This window comes from Pseudorca crassidens, chromosome X (assembly GCF_039906515.1).
Source record: "Pseudorca crassidens isolate mPseCra1 chromosome X, mPseCra1.hap1, whole genome shotgun sequence".
In the NCBI taxonomy this organism is placed as follows: Eukaryota; Metazoa; Chordata; class Mammalia; order Artiodactyla; family Delphinidae; genus Pseudorca; species Pseudorca crassidens.
Window position 1 is genome coordinate 101,467,212 of NC_090317.1, and position 23,730 is coordinate 101,490,941.

Genomic DNA, 23,730 nt, shown 5'->3' on the forward strand with positions numbered 1-23,730 from the left:
ATGCTAACTAGAATAGCCTGTCTTATGGCCTGTGAAACATGAATTTTACATCTGCCTTAACCACTAAAGAACAGAATAAAAATCATTGGAGTAATTGTGGTTCAGGCATTCAAAATGGATGCGGGTGGCTATTGCAGATGTAGTTTCAGACACATTCCTGCATCACTGAGAAACTGACCTTTCTGAACTGTTTCAAACTTAAGGACACCGCTAGCCATTCTCAAAACAATACCTGCTAGCAGCTGCCAGATGCAACCTTATGATCTCAAGGTCTCCTCTTGTAACTGTGAAAACACTTCAGAGTCCAAACCAATCCTTGCTTAACAAGATCCTTACTTCTTGCCAGCTCCAATCCTAATTCTTGACAATCAACTTATGTAACTTTTTGATTTTTGCCTATATTAGCCTCCCACATTTTGTAGTATGGGAGAACACAATTCAAGTGCCTCTTGAATCTGTGTCCCAGGCCACAGTCCCCAGTTTAGCTCAAATAAAACTCTTTTCCTTTCCTATTATAGATTGTTAATTGATGATTTGTGTTGACATAGTCTTCGTAAGAAATTAGACTTGGTGAGTATAGAATTATAATAATTGCTTTTTTTTTTTTTGCGGTACACGGGCCTAACACTGTTGTGGCCTCTCCCGTTGCAGAGCACAGGCTCTGGACGTGCAGGCTCAGAGGCCATGGCTCAGTGGCCCAGTCATTCCGCAGCATGGGGATCTTCCTGGACAGGGGCACGAACCCACGTCCCCTGCATTGGCAGGCAGATTCTCAACCACTGCGCCACAAGGGAAGCCCATAATTGCATTTTTTTAAATGTGTACCTGAATGAAACCAGATCTATATAGCTTGTCTACTCCATAAAACTGAATACCAATTCACAGGATTTAATACAAAAGGAGTAAACTGTTATTTTCCAGAATATTTTTCTAAAATGTAAATTATAAACAGCTTCCTAGCCATTGATTAACCACTTGAAATGTCAGTTACTAAGACTCTGTTCAATTCAGCTCTACATCTTAAACAGACAATATGTTATCATTTCTCAAAACAGTATGTCTAACTTGTTCACTTTCAAAGTTCTTTTTTATTAAAAAGAAACAATTTAATTGAATATAATGCCTGTTCCAGCAAATTATTTAGGGAAGTCATTTGTAGTATCACTTAATTATTTCCCTCCACTTTTCTTGAAAGAAAATCAGACCAGGAAAGAATACAAATGCAATAAAGAACTCTTTTAAAGTGGAGATGCACTTTTCATTTCAAGTCTAGAGGCAGAGACAAGGATACTGACAGTATGCGTCAGTACCTATTATCTGATGCATAATAGGTACTTGTCAATGTGAGCTATTCTAAGAGTCACCTATTAAATTTCCTTTCTGCTCTTAATTTCATATTTTACAGTCGGCAGGTTTACTTGAATTTATATTTTCCAGAAAGATGCCAATGCCCATTGTCAACTGTAAGAAAGCCTCACAAAAGATATTTTGTTCTTCCTGTGTATCTAGTTAAATGCAGTGTGCAAACAATAAAGTTCATGCAACTTTAACACCCCACTTACACCAATGGACAGATCATCCAAAATGAAAATAAATAAGGAAACACAAGCTTTAAGTGATACATTAACCAAGACGGACTTAATTGATATTTATAGGACATTCCATCCAAAAACAACAGAATACACATTTTTCTCTAGTGCTCATGGAACATTCTCCAGGATAGATCATATCTTGGGTCACAAATCAAGCCTTGGTAAATTTAAAAAATCGAAATTGTATCAAGTATCTTTTCCGACCACAATGCTATGAGACTAGATATCAATTACAGGAAAAGATCTGTAAAAAATACAAACACAGGGAGGCTAAACAATACACAACTTAATAACGAAGTGATCACTGAAGAAATCAAAGAGGAAATTAAAAAGTACCTAGAAACAAATGAAAATGGAGACACAATGACCCAAAATCTATGGGATGCAGCAAAAGCAGTTCTAAGAGGGAAGTTTATAGCAATACAATCCTACCTTAAGAAACAGGAAACATCTCGAATAAACAACCTAACCTTGCACCTAAAGCAATTAGAGAAAGAAGAACAAAAAAACCCCAAAGCCAGCAGAAGGAAAGAAATCATAAAGATCAGATCAGAAATAAATGAAAAAGAAATGAAGGAAACGATAGCAAAGATCAATAAAACTAAAAGTTGGTTCCTTGAGAAGATATACAAAATTGATAAACCATTAGCCAGACTCATCAGCAGAAAAAGAGAGTAGACTCAAATCAATAGAATTAGAAATGAAAAAGGAGAAGTAACAACCGACACTGCAGAAATACAAGAGACCATGAGAGATTGCTACAAGCAACTCTATGCCAATAAGATGGACAACCTGGAAGAAATGGACAAATTCTTAGAAATGCACAACCTGCCAAGACTTAATCAGGAAGAAATAGAAAATATGAACAGACCAATCACAAGCACTGAAATTGAAACTGTGATTAAAAATCTTTCAACAAACCAAAGCCCAGGATCAGATGGCTTCACAGGTGAATTGTATCAAACATTTAGAGAAGAGCTAACAGCTATCCTTCTCAAACTCTTCCAAAATATAGCGGAGGGAGGAGGAACACTCCCAAACTCATTCTACGAGGCCACCATCACCCTGATACCAAAACCAGACAAGGATGTCACAAAGAAAGAAAACTACAGGCCAATATCACTGACGAACATACATGCAAAAATCCTCAACAAAATACTAGCAAACAGAATCCAACAGCACATTAAACGGATCATACACCATGATCAAGTGGGGTTTATTCCAGGCATGCAAGGATTCTTCAATATATGCAAATCAGGGCTTAACTGGTAGCGCAGTGGTTGAGAGTCCGCCTGTTGATGCAGGAGACATGGGGTCGTGCCCCGGTCCGGGAAGATCCCACATGCCGCGGAGCGGCTGGGCCCGTGAGCCATGGCCACTGAGCCTGCACATCCGGAGCCTGCGCTCTGCAACAGGAGAGGCCACAACAGTGAGAGGCCCCGCATACCGCAAAAAAAAAAAAAAAAAAAAACGCAAATCAATAAACGTGATACACCGTATTAACAAACTGAAGGAGAAAAACCATATGATCATCTCAACAGATGCAGAGAAAGCTTTCGACAAAATTCAACACCCATTTATGATAAAAACCCTGCAGAAAGTAGGCATAGAGGGAACTTTCCTCAACATAATAAAGGCCATATATGACAAACCCACAACCAACATCGTCCTCAATGGTGAAAAACTGAAAGCATTTCTCCACTAAGATCAGGAACAAGACAAGGTTGCCCACTCTCACCACTCTTATTCAACACAGTTTTGGAAGTTTTAGCCACAGCAATCAGAGAAGAATAGGAAATAAAAGGACTCCAAATCGGAAAAGAAGAAGTAAAGCTGTCCCTGTTGGCAGATGACATGATACTATACATAGAGAATCCTAAAGATGCTACCAGAAAACTGCTACAGCTAATCAATGAATTTGGTAAAGTGAAAGGATACAAAATTAATGCACAGAAATCTCTGGCATTCCTATACACTAATGATGAAAAATCTGAAAGTGAAATCAAGAAAACACTCCCATTTACCATTGCAACAAAAAGAATAAAATATCTAGGAATAAACCTACCTAAGGACACAAAAGACCTGTATGCAGAAAATTATAAGACACTGATGAAAGAAATTTAAGATGATACAAATAGATGGAGAGATATACCATGTTCTTGGATTGGAAGAATCAACATTGTGAAAATGACTCTACTATCCAAAGCAATCTACAGATTCAATGCAATTGCTAGCAAACTACCACTGGCATTTTTCACAGAACTAGAACAAAAAATTTCCCAATTTGTATGGAAACACAAAAGACCCCAAATAGCCAAAGCAATCTTGAGAACGAAAAATGGAGCTGGAGGAATCAGGCTCCCTGACTTCAGACTATACTACAAGGCTACAGTAATCAAGACAGTATGGTACTGGCACAAAAACAGAAAGATAGATCAATGGAACAGGATAGAAAGCCCAGAGATAAACCCACGCACATATGGTCACCTTATCTTTGATAAAGGAGGCAGCAATGTACAGTGGAGAAAGGACAGCCTCTTCAATAAGCAGTGCTGGGAAAACTGGACAGGTACATGTGAAAGTATGAGATTAGATCACTCCCTAACACCAAACACAAAAATAAGCTCAAAATGGATTAAAGACCTAAATGTAAGGCCAGAAACTATCAAACCCTTAGAGGAAAACATAGGCAGGACACTCTATGACATAAATCACAGCCGGATCCTTTTTGACCCACCTCCTAGAGAAATGGAAATAAAAACAAAAATAAACAAATGGGATCTAATGAAACTTCAAGGCTTTTGCACAGCAAAGGAAACCATAAATAAGACCAAAAGACAACCCTCAGAATGGGAGAAAATATTTGCAAATGAAGCAACTGACAAAGGATTAATCTCCAAAATTAATAAGCACCTCATGCAGCTTAATACCAAAAAGCAAACGACCCACTCCAAAAATGGGCAGAAGACCTAAACAGACATTTCTCCAAAGAAGATATACAGACGGCCAACAAACACATGAAAGAATGCTCAACATCACTAATCATTAGAGAAATGCAAATCAAAACTACAATGAGATATCATCTCACACCAGTCAGAATGGCCATCATCAAAAAATCTAGAAACAATAAATGCTGGAGAGGGTGTGGAGAAAAGGGAACACTCTTGCACCGTTGGTGATACAGCCACCGTGGAGAACAGTATGGAGGTTCCTTAAAAATCTACAAATAGAACTACCATATGACCCAGCAATCCCACTACTGGGCATATACCCTGAGAAAACCATAATTCAAAAAGAGTCATGTACCAAAATGTTCATTGCAGCTCTATTTGCAGTAGCCAGGAGATGGAAACAACCTAAGTGTTCATCATTGGATGAATGGATAAAGAAGATGTGGCACATATATACAATGGAATATTACTCAGCCAGAAAAAGAAACGAAATTGAGCTATTTGTAATGAGGTGGATAGACCTAGAGTGTGTCATACAGAGCGAAGTAAGTCAGAAAGAGAGAGACAAATACCGTATGCTAACACATATGTATGGAATTTAAGAAAAAAAATGTCATGAAGAACCTAGGGGTAAGACAGGAATAAAGACACAGACCTACTAGAGAATGGACTTGAGGATATGGGGAGGGGGAAGGGTAAGCTGTGACAAAGCGAGAGAGAGGCATGGACATATATACACTACCAAACGTAAGGTAGATAGCTAGTGGGAAGCAGCCTCATAGCACAGGGAGATCAGCTTGGTGCTTTGTGATCGCCTGGAGGGGTGGGATAGGGAGGTTGGGAGGGAGGGAGTTGCAAGAGGGAAGAGATATGGGAACATATGTATATATATAACTGATTCATTTTGTTGTAAAGCAGAAACTAACACACCATTGTAAAGCAATTATACTCCAATAAAGATGTTAAAAAAAATACTACTTTTCATAGAATGATGGAGGTTGAAGATTCAGTGAGGGTGAGAAGAAGGCATATGAAAAGATTTATATGCCTGCACTAAAAATTTCAACTTTTTAAACATAGTTTTAACACAGTGTTAATTGCATGCCCGAGAGATTATTCCACAGACATTTTGAGGAGGCAACATATATTTAAATGGCATAAAATATGAACTGATTGATAAAAACACATGGTATATTGTAGGAAAACATCTCTCAAATAAACAGGAAGCTGGGCCTAGACTCTAGAAGCTACTGTGGCAATAAGATTAACAATCTCTCTTTGCCTTTATCACCATATTTTTCAGAAGTTTCTATTCAAATTTTTTGCCACCAATTTGCTCTGCAAGTATTGATAAATGAAAATTTGCTTTCCCTTCAAGCGTGAACATCACTGAAACTGCCATTAAGATTGATCTTTATAACAATATTCTTCACAGTTCTCTCTTGTCCCCTTCTTCTTTCCCCCAAATCCGACATCATCACCTCTTCTTCCCCCATTGCTTCTCACATCCTTTTCTCTATTTGACTGCTGGTAAGTGAAAAGCAGAGGGCAGTAGAAAATGGAGGTGTGTGGAATAGTGTAATAGACTGCAGGAGTCTCCTAGCCAGTCTCTCGGTCTCCAGTTTCTGTCTCCAACTCTTAATTTACTCTCTGTTTTGGCTCCAGAGATGCTTTCTAAAACAAAACGAAATCAGATCACACCTATGCTCAAAACCTTCTATTGGGTTCCCGCTTTCAATAATAATAATAATATTAATAAATTAAGTTATTCAACTTAAAATTCACTGCCCTCCTCATTATCAGTCTGACTTACCCATCCAATCCATTTTCTGTCATTTCCAACATTCCATGCTCAGAACTGGCAATTCAAGTATTCATGAAATTTCACGCTTAGTTCTTTTACCTAATGTTCTTAGAATCTTCTCCTGAGCACACTTCTCTCCCCAAACTCTGTTTATTGGCAAATTTCTACTCACCCTTCTTAACCAAACACCTCAATTAATCAATTATCCCTGCCTCTGCTATGCATTCTTCCCTCTATTCTAGAAATGGTCACAATCTATATTATAGAAATGAGTGGACATGTTCCAGGACACCACGCACACAAGAAAAGAGTATATCTTGCAAGGGGCATCTTGTTGAGGGCAAGGTCGTCCCAGCATAAGGTTGCATCCATTGAAGGAAGGAATGCATTTTTCTAATTCTTATGAATGTGCCATATGTTCAGCAAGCATTTTTTGTAAACCTGGAGGGAGCACCTACTTCAAATTAACACAAAGTTTCTGTGTGAGCTGGGCCAGCCTTGTGCAAGTTTGTTTTCTCCACTGGAATGTAAGTCCCTTGAGTTGTGTTCTTGCCTTTTCTGTGTGTTCACTCTCTCCATACCTAGAAAATTGGCTTTATACAGTTGGTGAATTAAACTGTGTTGGGCAGAGTGAACTGAATGATAAAACGAAATTACTGAGAAAATAGCTTGAGGGTGTCATATTTTAACTTACAATAAGGGTGTCAAATTTTAACTTACAATAAACCATACTCCATATTCTACAGTTTCCTTCAAGAAGGAGAGGGTTCCAAACCTGCAACTATCAGATAAATAAGTTCGAGAGATCTAATGCATAGCACAGTAATTATAGTCAAAATTAGTATTTTATAAACTTCAAAGTTGCTAAGACACTAGATCTTAGCTGTTCTCAACACAAAAAAGAAACAATAATTGTGTGATGTGATAAAGGCATTAGCTAACGTGACTGTGGTAATCATATTGCCATACAGAAATGTATCAAACCAACATGGTGTACACCTCAAAATTATAGAATGTTATCTGTCAATTATATCTCAATAAAAACAAAAGGATGAGAGGGTCCATAAAGTTAACATGGATTTGGGAAAATAGGAATTACTGTTTCCTCATATTTTAGATGTCATTTGAAGTGCAGTCCGCTGGAGCTGATATACTGGTACCCCAGAGATATGCGGAATCTCTACAGACTAATTGGTTGTATCATTGATAAGGAGCCCAGAGGAGACCCCCCCAAAATAAATAACTACCATTGGGTACAAAATTCTCATTTTCAGATTTTCTTCTCATAGTTTGCTTGAAAAAGGCTGCAGTGCTTATTGTATGCTGATGGTTTCACAGTAACAGGGGTAAGGAAGGTAGGTGAAGCAGGAGAAGGCCTTGCAGTGTGGAGGGGCTCAAGCTATGCATATATTTGAGAACATTCACCACATTGGTGAAAACTTCAAAGTTCACCTAACCTGCCACCATATTGCCAGCAGGCATACTGTGGTTAATAAATGTTTCAAAGTGTTTATGAGCCAGATGGGATTTCATCTCTCTGTTTCCCAGGGAACAAATCAGGGGTATGGCCTGTGGGAAGGAGTGTAGTTACCAATAGAAAAAAAAAAAAAATGCAGTTGTAACAAATCGAAAGAAAAATCAAAGGGCGAATGAAACGTGGCTTGCTGTTAAAAATTATGGAAAATAAAAGAAACCGCCCGCAAATAATACTCGGTCCCTCCAGCTATAAAAATAACTTTCATGAAACTGAAGTTAGTTTGCCTAAATGTTAAATTATACACAGATTTTAGCATAATATAATTTAAGGTTTTTACCTTGACAGCCTGTAAAATTACGCAAAAATCAGTATTATTTAAGTCTGCACCTTAAATTATGATTGAAAAAGTTGCACACTGATTGCAGAATAGTTACAAATATACATAACAGAGACTGCCAGCTTAATCTCTGCATCAGCAGAGACAGAGAGACTGAGGGAGAATGAGACGAGTGACAGTGCAAAAAGTCACGCGAGGGGTTCCACTTATTTACGCAAATCTAAGGGAGATGGACAGAGTGACATACTATATATATCTATATATATATATATATATACATTTTTATTTATTTACTTTTTTGCAGTACGTGGGCCTCTCACTGTTGTGGCCTCTCCCTTTGCGGAGCACAGGCTCCGGACACGCAGGCTCAGCGGCCATGGCTCACAGGCCCAGCCGCTCCACGTCATGTGGGATCTTCCCGGACCGCAGCACGAACCCATGTCCCCCACATCGGCAGGCGGACTCTCAACCACTGCACCACCAGGAAAGCCCCATACAATATATTTAACAACTGGTATGGCACGGCCTTAGACTAAATTGTTGTAAACCATAAATCAACAAGAAGACCTTGTGGGGTCTTCTACCAGGCAGTGGGCACCCTCGCCCTCTCAACTCTTGATTTGACCTGGCAAGGCTGGAGCTCTCTTGGTGTGGAACAGGACCAATCTGCATTGCATAAGTTGCTCAGGGATGCTGACTCCCATTTACTCAAGTCAGCAAGATATGGACTTTGGTTTCTATTTGTTTTGGCCAAATTCTGTAGACAGAAAAAGGACAATGTAGGACTAGAAGATAAATCTACTGGGGGGGAGAAGGAGTCTGGTGTGGTTCAATAAAAAGGCTCATGTGTTGATGGAAAAGGGCTGGTCAGGCCACAGTAAGTAGCTACAGATGGAGTCCACTCTTAACCCAGGCCCCACATCAAGGATCCCTGCCTGATCCCCCTGCCTCTCTCATAAGGATGATCCCAGCAATGCTGGGTGGTTTCCGACTTTGGAACGTAGGACTACACAGAGCAGATGTTCACACGGGCACCACTGTGAAGACAGAGTCCCAGGGTTGTGTCAGTACATGGCTTTGTGCTGTGCAGTGTTTGTGTGCTCTTTGTGGGTGTCTGTCAACCCCTCCTCCAGGAAAGTGCATTTCCTCAGGGACTGGGTCATGATTTTGCTCCAGCTTCCTCCATTCAATCTGCCCCTGTCTACACATGAACAGAAATCTTTTTGGATTTCTACATTTAAGAGCATGAATTTTTAGGGTTTCTGTAGATTTTCCCCTAATTGAGGAATTTCTATGAACACTGATGGAAGTTTTGTAAAACTGTTTCTACTTTCAAACAGCTATTACAAACGTCATTTCGTTTTATTTGAAAGTTCAAAAGGAACAACCAAAATGAAACAAATGGCTGACCCTTGATAGCAGTTTTAGTAGAAACGTTTCTGTTTTACACTTGGACAGCTATCAAATTGGGGCCTAATTACTTTACAGTTTTCAACAGGTGGTTCTTAATGGCAAGGCAGTTATCACACATTCAATAAGAAAAGGAGCTAACTAGGTGGACTTGGATGTTTGATTATCTATTTAAGCGTGTAATTGCATTTTTCAATATAATTAGCAATAAAATTGAATGTGTAAATTAATAGATGTGTTTCCCCACTTAAGTAATTGTAATTCAATGCAATACTTTAGATTAGGGGCATTATTTCTCAATTGATGGCAATATAATTTCATGATCATTGTTTTTCTTAATATTTTTTCTGATAAGAACAAAATATATGTAATCAAAAGACTGTTTTAATAAACTGAGATGCCAAGTTAAGTGTAATTATATTTTGATTAATTTAGATAAAATTTATGGAAGTAAAGATTAATACTCGAATAGTCTAATTAAAAGAATAATGGGAGTTCACTGGAGGTCCAGTGGTTAGGACTTGGTGCTTTCACTGCTGAGGGCCTGGGTTCAATCCCTGTTGGGGAACTAAGATCCCGCAAGCCGTGAGGTGTGGGGAAAAAAAAAAAAAATTCGAAGAATAAAATCAAACTCCTTACCATGCTATTGAGAATTAACCCTAGCATTTTTCTAGGGCTATATAATGAATTGATATAAAAAAGGGATTGTGAAACATTTTATTTAACTATTGGTCAACCTATAGCTATTATTTTTCACAAATTTTGATATAGATGAATTCAGTTAAATCCTAAACTTTTTTAAAAGAAATGAAGAACAAGATTTAGCATTACTATAAAATAGCATTTTTTCTTCCTAAATGGTAATTTTCAGTGTAAAATTAAACTATTTTTTACATGTTTAAGAAGCTATACTATTTTTCAGGTGTAAATAATCCTACAGAAAACAGGTCAATATAATACCTCTTTCCAGTTACCATTATTTCATTGAACATGGATTCAATATAGTACATAATTGACATATAACTTATACATTTGGAACTATCTCCTGGGGGTTATAAATTCCTTCCTCAAATCAACACATGGCAGTATCTTTCTCGAAGGGAATAATGCCGTAAAACGTTTCCTCTAAGCCTGTCTTCTTTCTTTCTCTCTTTCTCACTCTGTCTCTGTCTCTGTCTCTCTCCTTCCTCCCCTGCCTCCTCTCCTCTCCCTGGCTCTCTCCTTCCCTGGCTTTAGAGAAGCAAGATGTACGGATCCCAGAGCCAGGAAATTAATTCTGTCAACAAGTTGAGAGAGCTTAGAAGCAGCTCCTTCCTCAATTGAGCCTCTGAGGAGAACCCAGCACTGGCCAATCCCTTGATTGAAGACTTGATAGACCTAAAACAGAGGACCTATCTAGGTCATGTCTGGATCTCTGATCCGTGGAAAATGTGATATAATAAACACGGATTGTTTTAAGCCCCATGTTTGGTAACTTGTTACACAGCCATAGATAACTGATACAGATAGGGCCCAGCAGGTCAGGCTTGCCTCCACTCTGCTCCCATGGGACTTCCTTATCCAACCATTATATTGGGCTGGCCAAACGGTTCATTTGTTTTTTTCCATAAGATGGCTCTAGTAAGTGCTTAGTTGTCTTTAACTTCATTAGAAACAATTTTGTTAGATTGTATTGTGACAGCTGTCATATCAGAGTGCATTTAAAAAAAAAACTTATCAAAATTGGTGAATTTTTGTGTAGCCAATTTGATATTGAAGATGGAAGAAAAAAGCAACATTTTTGGCATATTACAATTTATTATTTCAAGAAAGGTAAAAACGCAACTGTAATGCAAAAAAAATGATTTGTGCAGTGTATGGAGAAGGTGCTGTGACTGATCGAACGTGTCAAAAGTGGTTTGTGAAGTTTCGTGCTCGAGATTTCTGGCTGGACGATGCTCCAGGGTTGGGTAGAGCAGTTGAAGTCGATAGTGATCAAATCAAGACATTAATTGAGAACAATCAACGTTATACCACACGGGAGATAGCCGACATACTCAAGATATCCAAATCAATTGTTGAAAATCATTTGCACCAGCTTGGTTATGTTAATTGCTTTGATGTTTGGGTTCCATGTAAGTTAAGCAAAAAAAACCTTCTTGACCATATTTCTGCATGCGATTCTCTACTTAAACGTAACAAAAAAGTTCCATTTTTAAAACAAATTGTGACGGGCGATGAAAAGTGGATACTGTACAACAGTGTGGAACGGAAGAGATCGTGGGGCAAGCAAAATGAACCACCACCAACCACACCAAAGGCCCGTCTTCATCCAAAGAAGGTGATGTTGTGTACATGGTGGGATTGGAAGGGAGTCCTCTATTATGAGCTCCTTCCTGAAAACCAAACAATTCCAACAAGTACTGCTCCCAGTCAGACCAAGTGAAAGCGGCACTCAATGAAAAGCATCCAGAATTAGTCAACAGAAAACGCACAATCTTCCATCAGGATAACACAAGACTACATGTTTCTTGGATGACCAGGCAAAAACTGTTATAGCATGGCTGGGAAGTTCTGATTCATCTGCCGTATTCACCAGACATTGCACCTTCAGATTTACATTTATTTTGGTCTTTACAAAATTCTCTTAATGGAAAAAAATTTCAGTTCCCTGTAAGACTGTAAAAGGCACCTGGAACAGTTCTTTGCTCAAAAAGATAAAAAGTTTTGGGAAGACGGGCTTCCCTGGTGGTGCAGTGGTTGAGAGTCCGCCTGCCAATGCAGGGGACACGGGTTCGTGCCCTGGTCTGGGAGGATCCCACATGCTGCGGAGCGGCTGGGCCCGTGAGTCATGGCCGCTGAGCCTGCGCGTCCCGAGCCTGTGCTCCGCGACGGTGAGAGGCCCGCGTACAGCAAAAAAAAAAAAAAAAAAAAAAAAAGTTTTGGGAAGATGGAATTATGAAGTTGCCTGAAAAACGGCAGAAGGTAGTGGAACAAAACGGTGAATACGTTGTTCAATAAAGTTCTTGGTGAAAATGAAAAATGTGCCTTTTATTTTTACTTTAAAACCGAAGGAACTTTTTGGCCAACCCAATAAAATTTACAACTAGTGTAACTCTTTGCTTATTCTTGAGGATAAGATCTTTGTTTAGCAACTAGAGGGCTGACATTGTTATCTACATTCCTATAGTCTTCAGCTGCCTTCAAGTTGCCTGCATTGGTTATTCCATTAAAGTGCCAGCCCTTGATGAAAGCACACACCACAGTTCCATTCTCACCTTTTTGTCGCTGAGGATGATGACACAGTAGCGGGTGTGCATGCCAAAGGGGAGAAAGAAGACCTCCAAGGCTTGAAGTCCCTTTCGCTCCCAGGTGAAGAGTATGTGTAGAGCAGAAGAACTCTTTGATGAAATTGGACTTAATTACTGCCAAAACATGAAGTAGGGCTTGTTTACGTATCACTTCATAAGTGCTGTTCAAATAAACCAGCTGTTTCAATTAGTGATTAGAGTTTGGGGATGAATTTTTAAAATGTTCAAAGCATTAGCACACAAAATTAGATGATGCATTTGTTAATGAAAGTATGGGGGACCCCAGCCCAAGCTTGACATAATAAAAATGTGTAATTATGACCCTCTATTAAAGATTCCTTAAAAAACAAAAGGAACTTCACTAGCATTTAAAATTAGCCTAGATATACATATAAAAATAAATAGCAAAGAGATCATTCCAGAATCTTCAGCTTTTTTGTGGACTATGCAATGATTCAAATTACAGGGTGTAACAGACAACTTAAACTGGAAATAAAGGACTGTTTATAGTTTTATCTTTTTGTTGTTTTTTAAAACATATCCACAAACTCCTCAATACTGTCTCTCTCCCCCGTTGCGGAGCACAGGCTCCGGACGCGCAGGCTCAGCGGCCATGGCTCACGGGCCCAGCCGCTCCGCGGCATGTGGGATCCTCCCGGACCGGGGCACGAACCCGTGTCCCCTGCATCGGCAGGCGGACTCCCAACCACTGCGCCACCAGGGAAGCCCCCTCAATACTGTCTTGAATGTGGAGATACGGTGGGCCAGTCTTAGTGACCTGATCCTAACGGAGAGTATGCTAGAATGCAGCAAAATCAAGCAGTATGACTTCTGACACTAGATCAGAAAATGTAATTCAACTTCTTCCTAATCATCTCTCCTTCCTGGTTCACTTGCTTTTAGAACCAAGTTGCCATCCTGTGAAGAAGCCAAGGCCACATAGACAGGCTGCATGTAAGCGTCCAAGACAACAGCCCCACCCTCGATCTGACAGCAACTGCCTGAGAGACCCTGAGCAAGAGTCACCTAGCTGAGGCCAGTCACCCCCGAAGTGTGAGAGATCATAATATAAGGCATTTTTGTTATTTAATACCACTACATTTGAGGTGGTTTGTTCTGTAGCTAGAGATCACCAGAACATCCCCATATCCATTTTCCTATCCATCATTCTATCCACATTTTCTAAATCTATAGTTATTTCATAAAACAAAGTAAATCTGTCTTCTGCTTAACATTTTAAACATGATGAGACCTGTCACCTAAATAGGTTTAAACAGTTCAGAATAAGCCAAAGGAACCATAAAGGTCCCTTATTGAAATACATTCATTGTACAGGCGAGGAAACTAAGACTCAGCAGTGAAAGGCAGGATGTGGACAGAGTTTTCCAAAGGGTCATGGTGCAGAAAAGGCTGAGGACCAACACCTCGGGCTCCCATGTGGCTAGCAATCCCCAGGGCTTACCGTTCTGTCTACAGTCGCATTTACTGACTATTTCATTTCATATTATGCTCTCTATATAAAAATAAGATATGCAAAAAGATAAAAGCTTTTATTTGCAGCACTCACAGGTTTTTAAGCCATCTGGGGCCTGGGAACAGCCCTCAGCAACATCATGTTCACTGCTACTCACAGCACCGCTGTCATAAGGGAACAGGAAGACAACATCAACAGCACAAACAAGACTCAAAAACAATATTCTATCTTAATTCAATCTTTTACACAACCTTAAAAATTATGGCTACCTACAATATGATATGCAAAGACCACAGATGTATTTCCAAGATCATTTTTACATTTATATCGTTAGAAATTTTAAAAATAAGAAAAATCATTTATATCTTCACCATTGCTTTTTAAAAATTTTGGTAAAAACAATTCCTTTTTACTTGCAAATACTGTAGAGAAGTAAACAGTTGATAATAATAATAAAAACCCAAATCCTCAGACTCCAAAGGAGGGTGTCTCAACTTAGGACTACAGAGGCAGTCTCTCCAAAAATGGTTCTAGAACCTGATTTCTTGAAAAATTCTCTTCTCTAAGCTAACTGTTCCCACGTTTGTTTCTTTCTCATAAAGGTAGAAGGAGACTTGGGCAGCTGTTTAATCTCTTGTTGCACTTCTGAAAATTAGCCAATCACAGTCTGAAGCAAGGGCCTCCCTTGGAAGGTTCCATGTCTTCCAGAACCCACCAACTTTCTCCAAATTGCTCCTCTTGGTATTCATGATTATTTTGCTGTCAATTAGGACCTAGGCTCTAAGACATTGTTTGCCTGATTTTTTTCTGAGAATATAAACATCCCGTATTTTCTCACCTTGCCAGCTGATTTGTTTGAGTTTGATGCTGTAAAAATATACTATTTCTAAGTAATGTTCTTCCAACCATATCTATTCCTTTTCTCCAAACACTGTCTTTTCTTTACACCACATTCTTAATAAGGTTATTTACCACCTCTTGTCATTATTCTGTGCTTTACTTCTACTCACAGGCATTCTGACTATCGGTTTCAGTAATTCCCTTTTTTAAAAAGAACATTTAATACTTTCATGTCATTTGAGCATTTGATAGATCCCTAAAGGCTATGATAGACATAGTAGACGAATATTTTAGCATTTATAAGAGAGACAATACAAAGAGTGGAAAGAACAACAAAGAATGCTTATTTCTCAATGTACCGCTCTGATGCCATCTCTTTGATAATGGAACTCTGGGTAGAATGCCTGATTAAAATGCTCAGATAATCTCCAAACCTCATTTTGTTCAATACTTGCAATCACTAGCCCTTCGGTCATTTTTGTTTTTTCACAGTGAATAGAAAAGCAGAGCAATTTGGGGGCTTTGTCTCCTTTTTCTTTTCTTTACCTATTTTGTTGGAGAACAGCTAATGAAAGTACCTTTTTGAATAAATCAGAGTTGCCTTATCCTCAAAGGAAAGTCTCAAACCCAGAAAAATTGAGTTACCTGTACTATTTATGGTAAAGACAAATAAAAATAATTTATAGATCTAAGAATTTGATTGACTTGCTCATAAAGCTAATGATTGTCATGATTAATTCAGAGACATCAGAAAATAATTTAATAAAATAATCTGGCTCAGGAAAATTCTAATTTACCTGATCAATGTTCTTGACCCTAGAAATTTGATGACAAACCCAATTTGATTACAAAACCAGTATCTTGCATGTTCCAAAGACAGAAAAGAAAACAATTCACTCACCTTTTTGTTAATCCCCATACCTCAATCCATGCTATCACTTTCCCAAATGCTCATTGATTATTGTTGAAGCTAAGGCAGAGGGAGCATTTCAAAGCCTTGGTCTTAAGGAAGAATAGCATCAAAAGAGGCTAAAATTATACAAAACACTGTAGATCAAGCAATGGAATATTTTCTGCTAATTTAGTAGTAGGCCAAAGTCAGGGAGTAGAACTTACTTATGAGGTGGGAAGGGATGGCATTACTTTTTCCTCTGCAATAGTGGTAATACAGCTCTTTTCAAGCTAAAATAATCAAAACGATATTGAACTGGTTCTAGTCAGGGCATGAATAAATCAGCTGCAAGAATGGCTTCCTTCTCAAGCTTCTCCAACAGGGAAGGAAGATCTTTATTATAAGCTTTCATACTTCTGGGTTGAAGTATGCAGCATTCAGGGCTGCATCCAAACCAAACAGCAAATGATCTTGTTCAAGTCTAGTTTTTATGCATCACAGGAAGGAATATAAGAGGATCCATTTTTAGATTCATTACATCCTCCATGTTTCCATGAGTTTGTCAAAATAGGGCCCCAGGGCCATCTGGAGGGCTGTTAAAATGGAATGTTTGCTGCCTTTTGTACCACTTTGGCTCCTGAACAGTTGAGAAGTCTCTAAAGCAAGGGGTGCTAACCTGTGGTACAAGGACAGAGTGAATCTGTGAATTTAAATGGGGAAAAATTCATCTTTATGTCCACTAACTCTTAATAGCAAGTTAAACCAAACCACAGTAGTAGTGGTTAACTATACTATGAATTGATCACCAAACAATCACAAATATGTATACATCACATTTCAGTTCTTGCACATATCTTGAGCTGTCATTTACTTCATTGCTACTTTTAGAGTATGGTAGTTAATCTCTACCAGTAGATCTTACTATGTATTGTGTTAATGAAGAAGTATATATTTTAACATATTACAATTTTTAAATATTTTGATAATCTACTAGACTATTACTTTCTTCTATGCTATGGACTGAACTGTGTCACCCTTAAATTCATATGTTGAAGCCTTAACTCCCAAAATGACTGCATTTGGAGAGAGGGCATATTGGAAGGTAATCAAGGTTAAATAACATCATAAGGGTGGGGTGCTAATAAGATAGAATTAGCATCCTTACAGAAAGAGACACCAGTGAGCTCAACCTCTCTCTCCATGTGTGCACAAAGAAGAGGTCATGTGAGCACACAGTGAGATGGCCACCACCCATTAGTCAAAAGAAGAGGCCTCAGAATGAAACCTAACTTGCTGGCACCTTGGACTTTTCAGTCTCCAGAACTGTGAGAAATAAATTTCTGTTGTTTAAGCCACCCAGTCTATGGTACCTTGTTATGGCGTCCCAAGTAGATTAAGACACTCTGTAATCCTTGCATCTTATTTTATGTATTTATAAAACACTATTCTGTGAAGTAGAATAGGTTTCATAAGACTACCAAAGAGCTTGACAACATTAAAACCTCATATGAAACCCTAATCGAGAGCAAGAGGATCATGGCAGATTGTTACTCTTAGTATATACATCTGGTTTTTGATTCACTCTGCTTTCCTTACAGACTTGCCTAATTCTAACTGTTACTAATTATTCAGTGTAGCAGAATGAAATATTTTAAAATCATGGCTCTCCAGAACCCAGCTTTTTTTTTTTTTTTTTTAAACAAGACTCAGAAACATCTCTCTACCAGGGCCTTCTTTCATCATTTGGGTGGCTATTCTGGGCCAAGCTATACTGGGAACAATGACGAATGATGAAACCCCTCAGTTCACAGAGTATCCAGTCTGTCATGCAAAGTAGCTCTACAAGAAATAAGTACAAAGCAGAATGATAAACACTTCAATACCTCTTCAACTTGAATTCACACTTTCCTATGCTGACCCTATAGTCCATATTTATAAGCGTATGCCTTGTACTTCTCCTTGCCTGCCTGTCCCCCACTCCCCCCAATGCTTCTGCGATTCCCTCTTCCTATGATATTTCTATATTTGTAGGATATTTGTAGGAAAGTTCTACCCCTGCTTTAGATTCTGGCCGTCAAGATCATACTCATATTTCAGATCCCAATTTGTATATGATAAAGGAGAACATGGTGTACACATGGAAAAAAGGTTACTAGGACCTCATTTTTCTCCTTCAATGTTTTATCTTTCACGAAGATCTCAATAATATCTACATAGTGATATTCCTTGCCAATCAGCTCACAGAGCATATACATATATATATATATATATATTATTTTTTGGTATAACACATACTACTGAATGCATTCTGCCCTGTACAATTGCTTACATTTGTGTAGATTTTTTCTTCTCTGCTTGATGGTTGGCAACTTTAGGGCCAGATCTGTGACTTATTTATCCCAATGTTTCTCCAGTACTAAGAACAGTACTTAAGGTGCCACTTAGTAAAAATTTATTGAGTGATAAGTAATTCAAAATTGCTGGAAAAAAATTGCAAGTCATATCACTGTAGGAAATTATTTACAAATTGCCCATTTCTGAGCACTGCTGATCCATCACTCAATTTTAAAGTGTGGCTAAAATCAGTCTCCTGTCCTGATCCTTTCCGATAATCCTTGGGATTTAATTAGAATAAAAGCTTCTTAACTGCTCTTGCTTATGCTCAGGGATCATGTTCACATACAGTAAAATATGTGATGAACATAAAGTTTCCTCATCCATGTGGTTTCAACTGTGTTGTTTTATATGTATCTGTTGCTTAAGAAGACCAGTTTACAGAGACATTTTACATTTTTAAATAGGAGATCCTTTTTTATGCCATCTAAAAGATAATTTCAGCACTTTACGGCTCATTTGAGAAGAGGTTATTTATCATGTGGGGAGATATTAACAGAAGTGACTCTGAAGAGGAGTATCAGTTAGTATACGTTAGGTCATGCTACAGTAACAACTCCACATCTCAGTGGATTAACACAATAGTTTATTTCTTGCTCACACATGTAGTGATCTTTGGTGAAGGAGGCCTCCATTTCTAAATGTGCCTCTCTAATAACTGTGGCAGGGAGAGGGGACAAGAAAAATTGCTCACTGGGTCTTAAAGCTACCACCTGGAAAAAACAGTCAGCAGTTCTCACATGCCATTGGCCGATTGAGTTATGTGTTCATGGATAACTTCAACATTAGTGGGGAAGTGAAATATTACCATGTGCCTAAAAGAGGAAAACAAGGATATTTGTAACAAAGCTCTAAAAATAATCCAGTTAGCTTATGGAGATTTTTAAAAACATTTTCTTGTTCTCTTATGTTACCTTGATGATTAAACCTAGAGACCAGACCAGGGCTTTACTGAGATAATGTAATACTTATTATATGGTATATTACATATGAAAGTTAATCATAGAGGTACTGCACCAGACTTCCATTCTGGTCATGATTGAAATGCATGTTCTTAAATTTTGTGTCTGGAAATCTGTTCAAGACAAACATTACGGAGAGCTTTAATAAAAACAGGATGTGTCACATTATTAAGTATTGTTTTATTAAGATTATATTTAAAGATCAAAAGGCCTCATTATGCTGATGAAGTCAGATTGATGAAATATTAGATAACGTTGTGCTATTTGGAAGAAAAACACTCTTTTGTGCTCCCCTCACGGTGGAACTTGTTGGTTGCCTATCCCAATAACCCCTGGTCCTTCCCTCCTCCTTGACAAAACCCTCATTTTCTTTTGATGTGTATGTGGAGAAGGGCAGTTTCTCAGTCTTCCTTCCAGCTAGGGTTGGTCATCTGATTAAGATTGGATCAATGGCTACAAGCAGAAGTGCTATGTGGTATTTCTGGGAAGCTTCCCTAACAGAAAAAGGGCACACTCTTATCCTTTCTGCTGCCTATAAAGTGGACTTGATTGCTGGAGTTCTGGATACTTCAGCTGATCCTTGAGAAAATGAATAAAGGCTTGCCTGTTACATGAACCGGAGCCTGGAGGTGTTACACAGAAAGCAGTCAGGACCCTAGAAGAAGGAGCCACAGTAATGCTTCTAATAAATCTGTTCAGAATTGTCAGAAAAGCAAGGTTTTTGGTGAACTTGAGACTATTCTATCACAACTCAACATATGGATTTGGGGCTCAGTATTCAATCCATGTCAATGCTGAAATGACATACCAAGGACCAGCCCTTTTCCTTGAGGAACTGTGTGGCTTTCGTCTTTGTCTCACCCTTGCCTTTGATCTGGGAGACAGTCTTTAAAGAGGTGCACAGGAGTAAATCTGCGATCCTTTAAATTAACGGCTCTGAATTTTTCTTTGAGAGCTAATCTGCCGAAGCCTGACTACTCTATGTTCTCCCTGACCCAACACTCAATGTCACTGCATCTTTATGTTTCTTTCCTCACAGGAAGACTTGAGAGAAGAACTAAGACAGTACAGTATTATAAATACATATGGAAGAGACTATATGAGAAATAATGATCAATAAAGTTTGAGACTGTGATAGACACACTTCTTAAGTGATACTTCACGCTGAATTGGGAATTATTTTGCATGAGTATTTCCAAAGTTTCCTTCCTTTCCTAAATTAAATTACAAATGCTTTCATACTTGTTGACTCTATTTTGTTTTTGATTTGAAAGGCATAACTTAAAAAGATATGTTTACCTGTAGTTTGAGATTCTATGGCTTCAATAATTCTGGAACTTTGGGTCTAACTAAAACCATTTCAGAACATTGCATGAAGAAAAATCATATTAAAATCTGGATACAGAATTTCCATATTGTGTTCCAAATTATGAAGGTAGACTCATTATTCTTGCTCTTCATTAAACAGATCCACTTTGAGTTACTTCTGCTCACAGATACCTACAGCATTTCTTTGAGATTTGACTCTAGTTTAATTACGTGATACTATAAATTATTTGCAATTAATGTGAAGAAATTGTTTCAAAGCCATTCAGGCAAAATCTGTGACCACAAAGCAACTTCTTGATCAAGAAGCGAGGGACTGAAAAAAAAATCCAGGAGAACTGTTTACCGAAGTTTTTTTGCCAATACTAGCATTTCACACTACAAAGAAATCAACATAAATGCCTACAATACTGCATTCCTATGATATCTATAATGTTCCTTTATAGCTCAATGTATCAACACTGCCAAATCCTTGCCTCTTGCAATATTTTTGCAGCTAAAAGGATGACACTGATGCTGTCAAGCATTACACAGAGACAATGGTATAAAATAAACTAACAACACAGTAGTAACGGTCAAATGTACTTCTATAATAGAAACCTGCATTATTTTGTTTCTGCCTGACTTTCTTCAACCTTTATAACATTGTTTTTTTCTACTTCACTTTAAATAGCTATTTTGTAGTTTAAAACAGATGAGACATATGAGGCAATCTAACTTTAAAAAATTCTACTTTTCTATTGAGAAGTCAAAGTTCCTTTCTAAACTAAATACAGACTTCATAACATGGGTCAAATAAGCTTAAATACAGTCAATCCTCATTATCCACCAATTCCATTTTTGCAAATTCACCTCCTCACTAAAATTGATTTGTAACCCACAAATCAATACTCATGGCACTTTCAGAATTGTTCGCAGGCATGTGCAGAACGGTGGAAAGTTCCAGTAGCTGGTCACACAAGTTCCCAGCTGAGGTCAAATAAGGTGACACTGGGCTTTTCTATTTCAGTTTTCCAGCATAGATAAGCAGAGGATGGAGACAGTAGGGGGTAGTACACAAGTACAGAAGTGCAAGCCGAGGGACTTCCCTGGCAGCTCAGTGGTTAAGAATCCACGTGACAATGCAGGGGACACGGGTTCAATCCCTGGTCCAGGAAGATCCCACATGCCGCAGAGCAATTAAGCCCGTGCGCTACAACTACTGAGACTGCACTCTAGAGCCTGAGAGCCATGACTACTGAAGCCCATGCGCTAGAGCCTGTGCTCTGCAGCAAGAGAAGCCACTGAAATAAGAAAGCCCGCGCACCACAACGAAGAGTAGCCCCCGCTCACTGCAAATAAATAAAAAGCCCGCGCGCAGCAATGAAGACCCAACGCAGCCAAAAATAAAACAAATAAATAATAAATAAATTAAAAAAAAAAAAAAAAGAAGCACAAAGCTGCTCTAGCTCTGAGGTCAGGCTTTAAAACCTTTCTCTTATACCTGTTAGTGGGACTGCCTCAGGCAAGTCAATTAACACTTCTGAACTTCATTTTCTCTGTGTAAAGTAAAAAAAGTGGAATCTACCAGGATAGGTTGTTTTTAGGATTTACAATTATAATCTATGTGGTTAAATATACTTCTCCTTGGAGTAATGGTGCAATATTCACTAACTGAGTGTTTATGGCAACTTTATAGAAAATAACTACCATGAATAATGAGAATCCACTGCATTTAATAAAGTGCATATGTATTCAATTTTCATGCACATAAACCTAGAAATATATAAAGAGAATAAGTGTGAATAATATAAATTATATATATAATATAAATTAAATATTTCAAATAAATGAAAACTACTATGTAATTATATAACAAGTTTACTTGAATGCTAATTTCTCAGAAATTTGCCTCAGATAATTATGAGCATAAAATATATAGACATTTACCCATCATTCATGTGGTCAACAAATTCTCCAACTTCAGTTAATTGGGATGGCAAAGAGATAAATGTTGAGGATTCCACAAAAATGACACTAAAATAAATGAAAAAAGGATTATTTTGAATTCTACTGTAACAAATTTCAGATGACCACAAAACATTCTTCTTTTAAATTATTTTCCATCATTCATAAACTATAATTAGAATCAGAATAAATTACAATTCAAAAAGTCCATGTGCTCTCATTCTGCAACTCAAAACGTATGCTAGAAAGAAAAGATCTGGAATGGAAATAGGTAAAAAATGTTATTTTTATACGGAAAGTCAACACTGAATTCTCATAACAAGGAAATTTAGAGCAAAAATGACCACCCAAATTATATTCCAGAAAGAAAGAGGAAATTACACACTGGTCTTAATACACTGTCAGAGTTATACACATTTAATAATTTCTAATCCTATTTCCAGAAAAGAGAAACGTTTCTTTCAGGAGTGGACATGAGATTTGGGTACCTAGTTAAATCAGTGCATTAATAACCATGCCATCATCTGGAATCACACAGAAATTCCGTCCTTCCTATATAATAATGCTCATTCCTTCAAGAAACAGTTTTGGAGACTCCATTGTGTGTTAGGTGTGGGACTAGGTACTGGAAAGTACAAACATGAATATATTATCCTCTCAGCCCCCCACAATGTAGAGAAATGATACTCTAACGACAGGTGAAAGATATCATGAAGAGTCATGTCAGGAATGCCTAATCCCTCCTGCAGCGTTGAACAGAATCTGTATAATATTGTTAAGAACAGATTTATCCAAACTTGATTTGTTAAAGGAAACCTTTTTTATTATATAACAGTTATTAATATCTTACAATACTAGCTTTACAATGAAAAACACATCAGTAATAAAATTAATCAAATGTTTTAGTCTTAAAACACACACACACATTCACAAACACACATATACAAACTAAGCTGCAACACATTTATATATCCTAACATTTGAATGTTGACATCAGTTTTTGTCCTTTTGTTTTAACTTGATATTTCTGGTGC

The 23,730-nt window shown here is 37.9% G+C and overlaps 1 protein-coding gene across 1 annotated transcript in view; it reads right to left on the minus strand.

Moving 5' to 3' along the window:
- CFAP47 (cilia and flagella associated protein 47) overlaps positions 1-23,730 on the minus strand; it is a 520,230-nt gene that overhangs the window by 193,216 nt on the left and 303,284 nt on the right. The window contains 4 exon segments of the mRNA XM_067722746.1: positions 12,829-12,897; positions 12,899-12,975; positions 14,429-14,499; positions 22,679-22,765. Coding sequence (XP_067578847.1) covers positions 12,829-12,897; positions 12,899-12,975; positions 14,429-14,499; positions 22,679-22,765 — 304 coding nt within the window.